The 13,307-nt window shown below is 40.7% G+C and overlaps 1 protein-coding gene across 5 annotated transcripts in view; it reads right to left on the bottom strand.

Annotated features, from left to right (window-relative positions):
• Positions 1-13,307, bottom strand: part of UVRAG (UV radiation resistance associated) — a 163,412-nt gene that overhangs the window by 75,430 nt on the left and 74,675 nt on the right. For 4 of the 5 annotated variants that reach the window (XM_073335056.1, XM_073335049.1, XM_073335058.1 and 1 more), the window contains 5 exons: positions 10,348-10,474; positions 5,895-5,979; positions 5,296-5,383; positions 4,265-4,317; positions 1,641-1,684 (listed from right to left, as the gene is read on the bottom strand). In XM_073335056.1, coding sequence (XP_073191157.1) covers positions 1,641-1,684; positions 4,265-4,317; positions 5,296-5,383; positions 5,895-5,979; positions 10,348-10,474 — 397 coding nt within the window. Of the gene's footprint in view, positions 1-1,640; positions 1,685-4,256; positions 4,318-5,295; positions 5,384-5,894; positions 5,980-10,347; positions 10,475-13,307 lie in introns of all 5 variants that reach the window. The other variant, XM_073335055.1, reaches the window with a different exon arrangement.

The raw sequence follows: 13,307 nt of genomic DNA, 5'->3' as shown, positions 1-13,307 counted from the left end.
CCAAGGAATTATTCTGTACAAAGGGATTCAACTCTGCAGCAAACATGGGTCTCATTACAGTAGAACTCTAATGTCATGGACTTCAGACTTTATTTTTAACCTAGCTGTCCACTAACACATTATGTTAACATGCAAGAAATTAGATAAACAATATTTCCCAAGTTAAAAATATCAATATTTCATTTTTTCCATTCACACAGTCTGTAGTATGCCGCAGGGCAGGCTGACTAATTCCTTGTGACAAACTTGAAAGGACTCAGTCTCTCAGGATAGCACCAATAAGTTATGACTAAGGCTACGATTTTATCATGGATATTTGTCATGGACAAGTGACAACATAACAACCATAATGGAATTGAATTTAACATCCCTGTGAGGGGGAAGAATACCAAAGAAGCCAAGAGCACTATAATAGAAGCTCAAATTAAATGTATACCCCACATAAAAATAGTAAGAGGATCAAAAATTGCCACCATGGCTAAACAGAGTAAAAGAGGCCATTAGAGCAAAATGTCATCCTTTAAAAATTGCAAGTCAAGGAAAATAAAAAGGAGCATAAACTCAGGCAGGTGTAAAAGTATAATTAAGCAGGGCAAATTAAGAATTTGAAGAGCAACTACCAAAAGAGGCCAAAAAAAAATTAAGTACATCAGAAGCAGGAAGCCTGCCAAACAACCAGTGGGGCACTGGACAATCAAGGTGCTAAAAGGAGCACTCAAGGAAGTCAAGGCCACTATGGAGAAGTTAAATTAATACTTTGCACCCAACTACACTGCAGAAGATGTGAGGGAGGTTCCCACACCTGAGCCATTCTTTTTAGGAGGCAAATGTGAGGAATTGTCCCCCACCGAGGTGTCAATGGAGTTCTGAAGGAACTCAGATATGAAATTGCAGAACTGCCACCTGTGGTATGTAACCTATTACTTAAATTAGCCTCTGTACCAAATGACTGGATTCCAGTTTTTAAAGAAGACTCTAGAGGTGATCCTGGCAATTACAGACTAGTCAGCCTAACTTCAATACTAGGTCAATTGGTTGAAACTATATTAAAGAACAGAATTATAAGACGTATGTAGTGTAGTTGTAGCCAAGTCAGTCCCAGGATATTAGAGAGATACGGTGGGTGAACTACTGTTGGTGAGAAAGACACGCTTTCGAGCCACACAGAGCTCTCTTTCAGGTCTGGGAAAGGTACTCTGAAGATCACAGCTAAATGCAAGGTAGAACAGATTGTTTAGCATAAGTAGTTAGGGACCATATTCTAAGGGACCATTCAAAGTAGAGTGGCCCATTAACACCTCTGCAGTCACAGGACTTCAAGAGGGGGTTAGCAGGTAACAGATTGTTGTAATAAGCCATAAATCCAGAATCTCTGTTCAGTCCATGATTTTTAGTGTCTAGCAGAGAGTTATGAATTTAAGCTCCCATGCTCATCTTTTGAGAGCATTGTGAAGGTTTCCTTTGAGGATGAGGACTGATCGATCACTCTACATCTGACCTCTTTGTGAAAGTGTTCACCCACAAGTGATACAAGAAAATGATTTAAAGACAAACTCTCTGACAGTTCGAAAGTGGAGTGATTGTCTGGTTTCACCCACATAGTTGTTATTGTGGCATTTAGTGCACTGGATGAGATTTACCACATGTTGTGATAGGCCTGTGTAGGGTCCATGGATCTTGAAAGGTGCGTTGTTGGAGGGTGTCGATCATTGCAGCAGAGATACAAACGAAAAGGAAGAAACAGTTACTCATTCTGTACAGTAACTGTGGTTTCAGTTGTTTCCCCCTTATGGGTGCGCCACTCTAGGTTTGCTACCACGCCTTTAGCCTCGTTCTCTGCTATGGAGCTTTGCAGTAAAGAAGGAACTGAGGGTGGCTTGCCCATGCAATGTTATAACACGATGGCATGGGGCACAAGACTGACTAACATGCATGCACCCATAGAGACTACTTGAGGAAGTAGTTTTTCCACACAACATACAGTCAATTTGTGAACTCGTTGCCAGAGGATGTAGCGAAGGCCAAAAGCATGACTAGATTATGAGAATAATTAGATAAGTTCGTGGAGGATACGTCCATCAATGGCTATTAGCCAGGATGGATAGGGATGCAAAACCATGCCCTGAGTGTCCCTAAATTGTGGGCTGCCAGATGCTGGGACTGGACAAGAGGGGATGGATCACTCTATGAATTGCCCTATTCTGCTCACTCCCTCTGAAGCATCTGGCACTGGCTGCTGTCAGAAGACAGAATACTGGGCTAGATGGACCACTGGTCTGACCCACTATGGCCAAGCTTATGTTTATTACTTGAATTCATGTTTTTATTTTCCTGAGGCAACACCCCTACCAGACTGAACAAAAGGCTGAGAGGCAAGAGTTCCTAGTGAGCTGTAGCTCACGAAAGCTCTTGCTCGAATAAATTGGTTAGTCTCTAAGGTGCCACAAGTACTCCTTTTCTTTTTGCAATAAATTAATTTAGTCATTCTAATTTTCAAATACTTGTACAGATAACTGCACAAAATTTGTTTACAGGTGTTAGACGCAGGCATACAAAGACAAAAAACACATGCCATACAGAACATCTGCAGATGCACTTACGATATATTATAAATATTGTTATAAAGGCAACCGAAATAGCATTGCCGTAACAAAATAGGAACATATGCATTTGATGAAGCCTATTTGGTGTAATATTGTTTATATGAATAGATACACAGCAAGCTAGAATTTTTTTTTTAATAGATAAACATATTGAAATCTAGAGCTAAAATATTTGTGTAGGTATGCACAAAGAGGTTAGTCAGTATATAAGGATTAACCAGAACATATGGTGTCATGTAATTTAGCTCAGAATCCAATTTTTTGTACATGTCCCCATCACAGTAGTATTTCAGCACCTCCCATGAGCCAAAAATAACATTTCCTTCTAGGTTTATCTGTTTATTGCATGTTGTGAGTAACCCAAGTTAGCTATTTTTGCCTGATTAAAAGTGTGATTTGCTCTGTTTTGTGCCTCACAGGGGGTTGGGTTTTAATCACTCAAGGTCTGAAGCATTTCCTGGCACGTATTAAATACCACAACTAGATATTGTTCTGTTTAAAATATTTTTTCAGAATGTGGAGGCCTGGAGAGAAGCAGCTCACAGCAATGGATTGGTCTTTACCCAATAATGTCCAAAGTTTTCTGCAAGACTGGGGTTGTGGTGACATTTGAGTCTGCGGGAAGTCCCAGAAGGACTGTTGTGCACTGTGTGTCTCCCGCAGAAATCAGAGGTGGAGTTAGTTTTATAGGAGATTACCGGGGTGTAAAAGCATAAAAAGCAGACATAACAAACCCATGGGGAAAAAAACCCCAGAAATTGGGCTTGTTTTTGGCTTAAGAGTTGCTTGTTGGCTAGTTTTTGGCTTGTTGTAGCTTGTTACTTCTTTTTATTCTTTGATTGGCTCCCAGCAAGCAAGGTCAAGGCAGGGGGAGAGTCAGGGTGCACTGCGGGCCCTCCAAAGTCCCAGACTGCACACCAGGGGGATCTTGTCAGAATGTTGGGGTTCTTAGGAATTGGCTTGTTTTGGCCTTGTTTCAAAATGGGATTAGCTTGATTTTTGGTTTATTGTGAAAGTCAGGGTGCTTATTTACCACATGAAAGTTGGCAACTGTGATAAAAAGATAATCTTCAAAATGATGTCACCATTCAGTCTTCATCATGAATAGAATTTCAGTGGAAAGTTGTTTATCTAGTACAAAACCTCAAATTTTGGCAAAATAGATTATATTTTGATCAGACTGATTTTTCATTTTGAGATTTTGAAACATTTAGATGTCACCCTTTATTGTTTTTAGTTTTTAAAAATACAGTTTTGAAATTTAACTAAAAAGTTGTTTTGAACCAAAAACCCCAAAAAACCCCACCCACAACTTTATTTAGAAAATGATGAAATGGTATGTTTGACAATTCTGAAGGTTTTTCAACATTTGTTCTAAGTCAAGAAATTCACTCGAATCAGCCCTTTCCCACAAAAACAGTTTGGTTGTAACAATTCAGCTTTTTCAGTGACAAATGTTTAATCAAAGTCCCAGCTAGTTCAACTCGGAGGTGAACAAGGATTGAAAATTAGATCAGAACTGTCTGCTTGTCTAAATATTTTTCAATCAGTCTCCAAAAGTGGACTGTGGCTCCTAAAATGGTAAGTCTGCCCTATAAGATGTTAAAGTAACATCACAACTCTAGGTACTAAATGAAAGAAACAGCCAGCTACCTTGAAAGTCTTCAGAATTAGGCAGCTTGACTCCGCAGACAAAGTAATCCTTTTGATCATTCTATGGATTTGAACAGCAGAAAATGAGAATGGGTACATTTAAAAATAAGACAGAAGTTGCAAATTCCAAGCAAAAAACTTAGAGGCATGTTAAAATCAGACCACAGACTTTGTAAAGCATCAGTTAATATAGATGAAAAATTCAAAATTAAATAAAATTCACTCAATAAAAATCTCACTCAACATTAAATTTAAAATATTTTGAGAAGACTAACTCTCAAACAGGAATGGATTCACTTTCATCCAACAGAACTTCCAAAATCTGAAACTTATGTTGAGCAAAGAATGTTGGACCTCAATCTTCTGATGAGCATTTTTTTTTTTGCCTCGTATGCTAAAAGTTTAACTAAGTTAGTGAAGTCTGGTAAGATGATTATTAGCTACTCTATTGTGCTCTCACTATCCATTTTACTTGCCATTTCATATGCCACCACAAGAGGTTCAAGTTTAAGTTACAATGTGGTGGCAGCAGTATCCTGTTACAGTGCAGCACAATAGGGTCCTTTCCTTGTGTCATTTACAATCTAAGTTAGACAAATAATTCAGTGTGAATGACGACACAGTGACAGTCCAAGCATGCCCCAGGCCTTCTTTGGACTCATTTGCCTGACTACAGTGGTGGCAACAATTCCCAAACAAATTGCTGCAGCAAGACAAGGGAAGAGAGGGAGAGCAGGGGCAGGCTGGGATGTGTGAGGAGAATAGGGAGAAGTTCTGTGGCAAACATTACCAAATCGGAAACCCAGTGACTGAAAGAGAGAGGAGCAGGAACACCAGAGTAGATGAAGTCCCTGCCAGACAAGCTCACTGTCAGATTCAAAGTAAGAAACATCAGAAAAGAAACAGGAGAGAAATTTACATGAGCATGGAGCTCAGTGTGGAAGAGAGAAGCATTTTACTCTGAAGGCAGCTAGAGCGCACATCTGGCAGACAAAGTTCATTCTAATTCAGCAGGTTTCTTAAGGAGTTAGAAACTTACCAAATCAATAGAGTAAATATAGGAAAGCTCTGACAACAACTGCCTGCATCGAATGGTCAGCTGTGCATTGGTCTTCAAGAACAGTTCTCTTTAGGGAGAGAAAAACCAAGATCATTAGTGACCTCAAAGTCTTCGCACTATCAACCCCCACCATTCCCAGGAATCACATCCCCCTACCCGCTTGTCAAAAAAGCAAGCCCCAGATAACTTTGCAGTTGGGAAGATAATGACAGAAAGCAATACTGGCCTGTAATTTTCAGTCATGCTGACGTCACCCTTTTCAATTTTGAGACACCAGTTTTAAGTGTTATAAAGCAATTATTTATATTACAATTGCACCAAAAGGCCCCATCATCTTATGCTCTGTATACACACACAATCCCCGTCCCAGAGCATTTAAAAGCTAAACAAGACAGGAGAAGGGAGCATAGTTACATATTTTACAGATGAGGAAACTGACGCAGAGATACAGTGACTTGCCCAAGATCACACAAGAACTGAGGGAGATGATTTTGTGATTCTAGTCCAAATACCTTAAATCACAAGAGCCTCTTTCCAATTACGGATTAAAAAGATGAATGGAATCACGGTGCCTTTACCTCTTAGCAGTGCATTCTTTTCTCAACTCATGCAGGGATTCTTTATGCATTTGAAGCCTCTGGTATTCAGTCTCAAATGCATTTCCTAGAGAAGAGAAATGATTAAAAACCATTTAACAGCATTGTATATCCAGTGAACTGACTCAAGCTTCAATACTGGAACACTTCTGAAAATTAGATACAAGCTTGGGTACACAAATTTCTTCAATTACCATTAGGCATGTTCTCCACAGTATGCAGCCATATGAGGGAATAGAGTGAATAGCTGTAAAAACCACACCTCCCTCCCAGTAAAGGGAGAAATTCAGTCCACACACACTGTACACCAACCAAATACAGCCAATGGCAAATCCTAGTTCTCCTTTGACACCTGCCCACCCCAATCTCTATAGTTACAGAGGTATGCAGACAAAGTAGCTCAATTATTTCTACCGTTAGAGTTAAGGATAAAAAAGAGTAGAGTTAAGGATAAGAGTTACCACGACACACCCCTCTATTTTTAGAGTATCAATATTCTTTGAATGTCCTATTTTTCAATCTACTATAAAGTCCCATGCTCAAATCAAAACTATTTTATTTGTGGTGCTCAGTCCATAGATCTTTAAAAAAGAGATCAGCACTTAGTGTTAACAGAGTATATTAACAATATGCTTTATTCTGTACCAACAGACTGAGGGTTAAAGCATTTACTTAGATAGTAAGCTTCTTGGGGTAGGGACTGTTTTTGTACTGTGCCTAGTAGAATGGGGTCTGGCTCTATAATGTGAAACCTAGGCATTATTGCAATGTTAGTAATAATCCCTCATCCTTGACTAATTTAATTTGAGGTGTGTTATTATTACACCATCACTTACTGTGTTGTGACGTTGCTTTAGTACATGTCGGATATTGCTAACTGCTTGGATTAAGCATGGAGCTAAGGACAGGGTAGCCCTGTTACTCAGTGGGGGGGAGGAGGGGAATAAGAACAGAAAATGTGGAAATGGCAGAGGTGCTTAATGACTTTTGTTTCAGTTTTCACCAAGAAAGTTGGTAGTGATTGGATGTCCAGCATAGTGAATGCCAGTGAAATAAGGTAGGATCAGAAGAGGCTAAAATAAGGAAAGAACAAGTTAAAAGTAAGTTGGACAAATTAGATGTCTTCAAGTCACCAGGGCCTGATGAAATGCATCCCAGAATAGTCAAGGAGCTGACTGAGGAGATATCTGAGCCATTAGAAATTATATCTGAAAAGTCATGGAAGATGGGAGAGATTCCAGAAGACTGGAAAAGGGTAAATATGGTGCCCATCTATAAAAAGGGAAATAAGGACAACTCAGGGAATTACAGACCAGTCAGCTTAACTTCTGTACCTGAAAAGATAATGGAGCAAATAATTAAGCAATCAGTTTGCAAACATCTAAAAGATAATAAGGTGATAAGTAACAGTCAGCATGGATTTGTCAAAAACAAATCATGTCAAACCAACCTGACAGCTTTTTTAGACAAGGTAACAAGCCTTGTGGATAGAGGGGAAAGCAGTAGATGTGCTATATCTTGACTTTAGTAAAGCTTTTGATACGGTCTTGCATGACCTTCTCAAAAATAAATTAGGGAAATGCAACCTAAATGGAGCTACTATAAGGTGGGTGCAAAAGTGGTTGGAAAACTGTTCCCAGAGAGAGTATTTATCAGTGGTTCAGTCATGCTGTTCTGTTCAATATCTTCATCAAAGATTTAAGATAATGGCATACAGAGTAAAAAGTCTGCAGACAATTCCAAGCTGGGAGGAGTTGCAAGTGCTTTGGAGGATAGGATTAAAATTCAAAATGATCTCGACAAACTGGAGAAATGGTCTGAGGTAAACAGGATGAAATTCAATAAGGACAAATGTAAAGTACTCCATTAAGGAAGGAACAAATCAGTTGCACACACATAAAATGGGAAATTACTGCCTAGGAAGGAGTACTGTGGAAAGGGATCTGAGGGGTCATAGTGGACGACAAGCTAAATATGAGTCAACAGTGTAAAGCTGTTGCAAAAAAAAGCAAATATTCTGGGATGTATTAGAAGGAGTGTTGAAAGCAAGACATGAGAAGTAATTCTTCTGCTCTACTCAGGCCTCAACAGGAGTAGTGTGTCCAGTTCTGGGCCCCACATTTCAGGAAGGATGTGGACAAATTGGAGAGAGTCCAGAGAAGAGCAACAAAAATGATTAAAGATCTAGAAAACGACCTATGAGGGAAACTTGAAAAAAATTGGGTTTGTTTAGTCTGGAAAAAAGAGACTATTGAGAGGGGACATAACAGTTTAAGTATGTAAAGGTTGTTACAAGTAGGAGGAAGAAAAAAAATTTTTTTCTTAATCTCTCAGGATAGGACAAGAAGTAACAGGCTTAAATTGCAGCAAGGGAGGTTTAGGTTGGACATTAGGAAAAAACTTCCTAACTGTAGAGTGGTTAAGCACTGGAATAAATTGCCTAGGGAGGTTGTGGAATCTCCATCATTGGAGACTTTTAAGAGCAGGTTAGGCAACCACTTATCAGGAATGGTCTAGATCATTAGTCATGCCACGAGTGCAGGGGACTGGACTAGATGACCTCTCGAGGTCCCTTCCAGTTCTTTGACTTTCTTGGTGTGATCTCCACATACAGCAATCTTATGTGTTTTTAGCTGTTAGGCCTGATTGATATCAGACAAGTATTTTTGATGTCACTTCACTTGCATATTCTAATATCACTCTGGTATGCTGTGACTTGATAATTCTTTTAATACAGAGCTTGCACAGGCTAAGTGCAAGCCTTTTGGACTCAAGATGTCACATATGGCTGCAAACTTTAAAGTGGGAATCCAACTACGTATACAAGATGAGCAGAGGAGCAGCAGCGTTAGTCTGTATCCGCAAAAAGAACAGGAATACTTGCGGCACCTTAGAGACTAACAATTTTATTAGAGCATAAGCTTTCGTGGGCTACAGCCCACTTCATTGGATGCATAGAATGGAACATATAGTAAGAAGAAATATATATATACATACAGATAAGTTGGAAGTTGCCATACAAACTCTGAGAGGCTAATTAAGATGAGCTATTATCAGCAGGAGAAAAAAAAACTTTTGCAGTGATAATCAGGATGGCCCATTTAGACGGCTGACAAGAAGGTATGAGGATACTTAACTTAGGGAAATAGATTCAATATGTGTAATGACCCAGCCACTCCCAGTCTCTATTCAAACCCAAGTTAATGGTATCTAGTTTGCATATTAATTCAAGCTCAGCAGTTTCCTGTTGGAGTCTGTTTTTGAAGCTTTTCTGTTGCAAAAATCGCCACCCTTAAATCTTTTAGTGAGTGGCCAGAGAGGCTGAAGTGTTCTCCTACCTGTTTTTGAATGTTATGATTCTTGATGTCAGATTTGTGTCCATTTATTCTTTTGCGTAGAGACTGTCCGGTTTGGCCAATGTACATGGCAGAGGGGCATTGCTGGCACATGATGGCATAGATCACATTGGTAGATGTGCAGGTGAACGAGCCCCTGATGGCGTGGCTAATGTAATCAGGTCCTATGATGGTGTCACTTGAATAAATATGTGGACAGAGTTGGCATCAGGCTTTGTTGCAAGGATAGGTTCCTGGGTTAGTGTTTTTGGTGTGTGGTTGCTGGAGAGTATTTGCTTCAGGTTGGGGGGCTGTCTGTCTCCCAAGATCTGTGAGTGAAGGATCATTTTTCAGGATAGGCTGTAAATCTGTGATGATGCGCTGGAGAGGTTTTAGCTGGGGGCTCAAGGTGACAGCTAGTGGCGTTTTGTTATTTTTTTTGTTGGGCCTGTCCTGTAGTAGGTGACTTCTGGCTACTCTTCTGGCTCTGTCAATCTGTTTCTTCAGCAGGTGGGTATTGTAGTTTTAAGAATGCTTAATAGAGATCTTGTAAGTGTTTGTCTCTGTCTGAGGGATTAGAGCAAATGTGGTTGTATCTTAGAGCTTGGCTGTAGACAATGGATCGTGTGGTGTGTCCTGGATGGAAGCTGGAGGCATATAGGTAGGTATAGTGGTCAGCAGGTTTCCGGTATAGGGTGGTGTTTATGTAAACATCGCTTATTAGCACAGTAGTGTCCAGGAAATGGACCGCTTGTGTGGATTGGTCTAGGTTGAGGTTGAGGATGGGATGGAAATTGTTGAAATCATGGTGGAATTCCTCAAGGGTTTCTTTTCCATGGGTCCAGATGATGAAGATGTCATCAATGTAGCGCAAGTAGAGTAGGAGTGTTAGCGGACGAGAGCTAAGGAAGCGATGTTCTAAGTCAGCCATAAAAATGTTAGCATACTGTGGGGCCATGCAGCTACCCATAGCAGTGCTGCTGACTTGAAGCTATATCACTTTTGTAGTAGTTTTCATGCTCTCAAAGCAGGCTACTTGGCCTTTTGGATAGGGAGTTGTGAATATTGGCACTGGAAAATTCCTTTCATTCTGCACTCACCTTTGTCAAGTAACATATTTTGTTTCTTATGCAATAAGGCCACCTCTCGACCCAGTGCCTTCTTCTGCCTCTCCAGCTCATGCCGAAGCACCAAAATCTTCAACTGTAAACACTCACTCTTTTTTTTCTATAAAAAAAAAAAGAAGAAGATTATCAATAAATATACCGAAAAGATTACCTGAATTAAACACAGTAACCGATTCAATTATGTGCATTCCCTGGCAGCAGCACCAAAGGTTGGGCTAACCAGTTGCCAAGAAACCATGCCTAAATTATAGTTACCAATAGGATTTTCAGTTACTGATTTTTTTTTTTTTTTTAAACGGGAACATGCACACAATAATATGCTTCGAGGGCAGCAGAGGAAAAGGTATCAATGGAGACAGCATCATTTCCCAGAAACTAGCCTATCAAGTCTGGCTTTGTCTGATGTAACACGCAAGTCTGTTGGGAAGCTACAGCATTTTGACTGGGTCTAGTATATATATTTTATATACTACTTTGCACAGTAGCATCTGTACCTGTAGGGAAATATATCTGTACATACGGCATATGGAAAGATAGCTAGAAACACTGCACACCTGAAGCTGAGCCCTGATTTAGGGGGCGGGGCTTCTCTCACTAGGGGTCCTAAAAGGTAGCAGCCAGTCAGGCAGTGGCACAGACAGCTGCAGCGGCACAGGAGCTAGCAAACAGAGCTGTAAACAGGGGAGTTTGAGTGGGAGTTTGTCTTGTGGTGCTTGTTGTTTGTTGTGGGTGGTGGTGTTTTGGTGTGGTGTGTGTTTCCCAGCTTAACAGGATTTAGGTGGAAAGGCAATGACAGACACAGAAGCAGCAGTGGGAGTGACCCATGTAGCGGAAGACACAATGAAGATGACTGGATGTGGAAGCTGTGGTATGTACGTGATCCTGGAGGGGGCACCTGGTAAGAGTTTTGTCTGCATGAAATGCCGTCTGATAGAGCTGATGGAGGAAAAGATCCAAGGTTTGAAGATGCAGGTGGAAAGTCTGGTAGAGTTTAGGAAGGGGTTTGAGCAGATTATGAAGCAAAGACATGAGGTATCTGAAGGGAAAAGCTCAGACTTGCAGATGGAAGCAGGACTGGGGAATTCTGAGGGGAGACTGGGTGAGGAAAGTGGTCAGTGGAAGCATGTGACTAAAAGAAACAGGCAGAGGAAGAGACGGGCTAGTGAAGGAGAAATAGAGCTTAAGAATAGGTATGCAGAGTTGGAAAATGAAGAAGGGGCTCAGCAGGTAGTCACTGAAGGTGGAAGGGCAAGGAAGAAGAGAAGAGCGGCTAGTCCTATAGGAAAAGGGGAAGAGTTAATGGAGATTACACCAAATATGAGCCCCAGGAGGATACAGGATGGGTTAAAGAGGATTACAAGGGAGAACAGGAATGGAAAGAACTTGCAGCCAGAGGGAACCGGGGATAGACTGGAGAATAGCACCCTCACTAGGAAAAGACAGGTCTATGTGATTGGGGACTCTTTACTGAGAAGAATAGATAGGCCTGTAACCAGAGCTGATCCAGAGAATAGGAGGGTGTACTGTCTTCCAGGTGCTAAGATACGGGATATAGATCTGAGGTTGAAAAGGATTCTAAAGGAAGCGGGAAAGAATCCCCTAATTATCCTTCATGTGGGAACAAATGATACGGCTAGATTCTCGCTGGAAAGTATTAAGGGAGACTATGCTAGGCTGGGGAAGACGCTTAAGGAAATTGAGGCTCAGGTGATCTCTAGGAACAGGCAGAATCCCACTACAGAAGGGCAACAAAGGTGTGACAAGATTATGACTATCAACAGATGGCTTAGGCAGTGGTGCCATAAGGAGGGCTTTGGGATGTATGGCCACTGGGAGGCATTCATGGATAGAGGACAGTTCTCTTGGGATGGACTTCATCTGAGTAGGGAAGGAAATGGACTTCTAGGATGGAGGCTGGCACAACTGATTAAGAGAGCTTTAAACTAGGAATTAGGGGGAGATGGTTGGGAGATGTCCAGGTAATCTCCACGCTAGAATTTAGCATTGAGAGGAAAGAAAATTAAGTAAGAGTAGATACAGCCATGGGTAGGAGGAAGGGCAGTATAGATACAAGTCTAATAGGTTATACTGGTAGTAAAATAACCATGCCTAATAGGGTACAGAATGTGAGTGAGGCCAAACAGCAAAAATTAAGATGTTTGTACACTAATGCGAGGAGCCTAGGTAACAAAATGGAGGAACTAGAGCTATGGTGCAGGAAGTGAAACCAGATATTATAGGGATAACAGAAACATGGTGGAATAGTAGTCATGACTGGACTACAGGTATTGAAGGGTATGTGCTGTTTAGGAAAGACTGAAATAAAGGTAAAGGTGGTGGAGTAGCACTGTATATCAATGGTGAGATAGAATGTAAAGAAATAAGAAGCGATGAAATGGATATGACTGAGTCTGTCTGGGCAAAAATTAAATTGGGGAAGAAAACTATTAGAGCCTCCCCTGGGATAGTGCTTGGGGTGTGCTATAGACTGCCGGGATCTAATTTGGATATGGATAGAGCCCTTTTTAATGTTTTTAATAAAGTAAATACTAATGGAAACTGTGTGATCACGAGAGACTTTAACTTCCCAGATATAGACTGGAGGACGAGTGCTAGTAATAATAATAGGGCTCAGATTTTCCTAGATGCGATAGCTGATGGATTCCTTCAGCAAGTAGTTGCTGAACCGACTAGAGGGGATGCCATTTTAGATTTGGTTTTGGTGAGTAGTGAGGACCTCATAGAAGAAATGGTTGTAGGGGATAATCTTGGCTCAAGTGATCATGAGCTAATTCAGTTCAAACTGAACGGAAGGATTAACAAAAATAAATCTGCAACTAGGGTTTTTGATTTCAAAAGGGCTGACTTTCAAAAATTAAGGAAATTAGTTAGGGAAGTGGATTGGACTGAAGAATTTATGGATCTAAAGGTAG

The sequence above is a fragment of the Lepidochelys kempii genome, chromosome 1 (genome assembly GCF_965140265.1).
Source record: "Lepidochelys kempii isolate rLepKem1 chromosome 1, rLepKem1.hap2, whole genome shotgun sequence".
NCBI lineage: Eukaryota > Metazoa > Chordata > Testudines > Cheloniidae > Lepidochelys > Lepidochelys kempii.
Note: the sequence above shows the minus strand (reverse complement) of the source record. Positions and strands in the feature narration are given on the sequence as shown.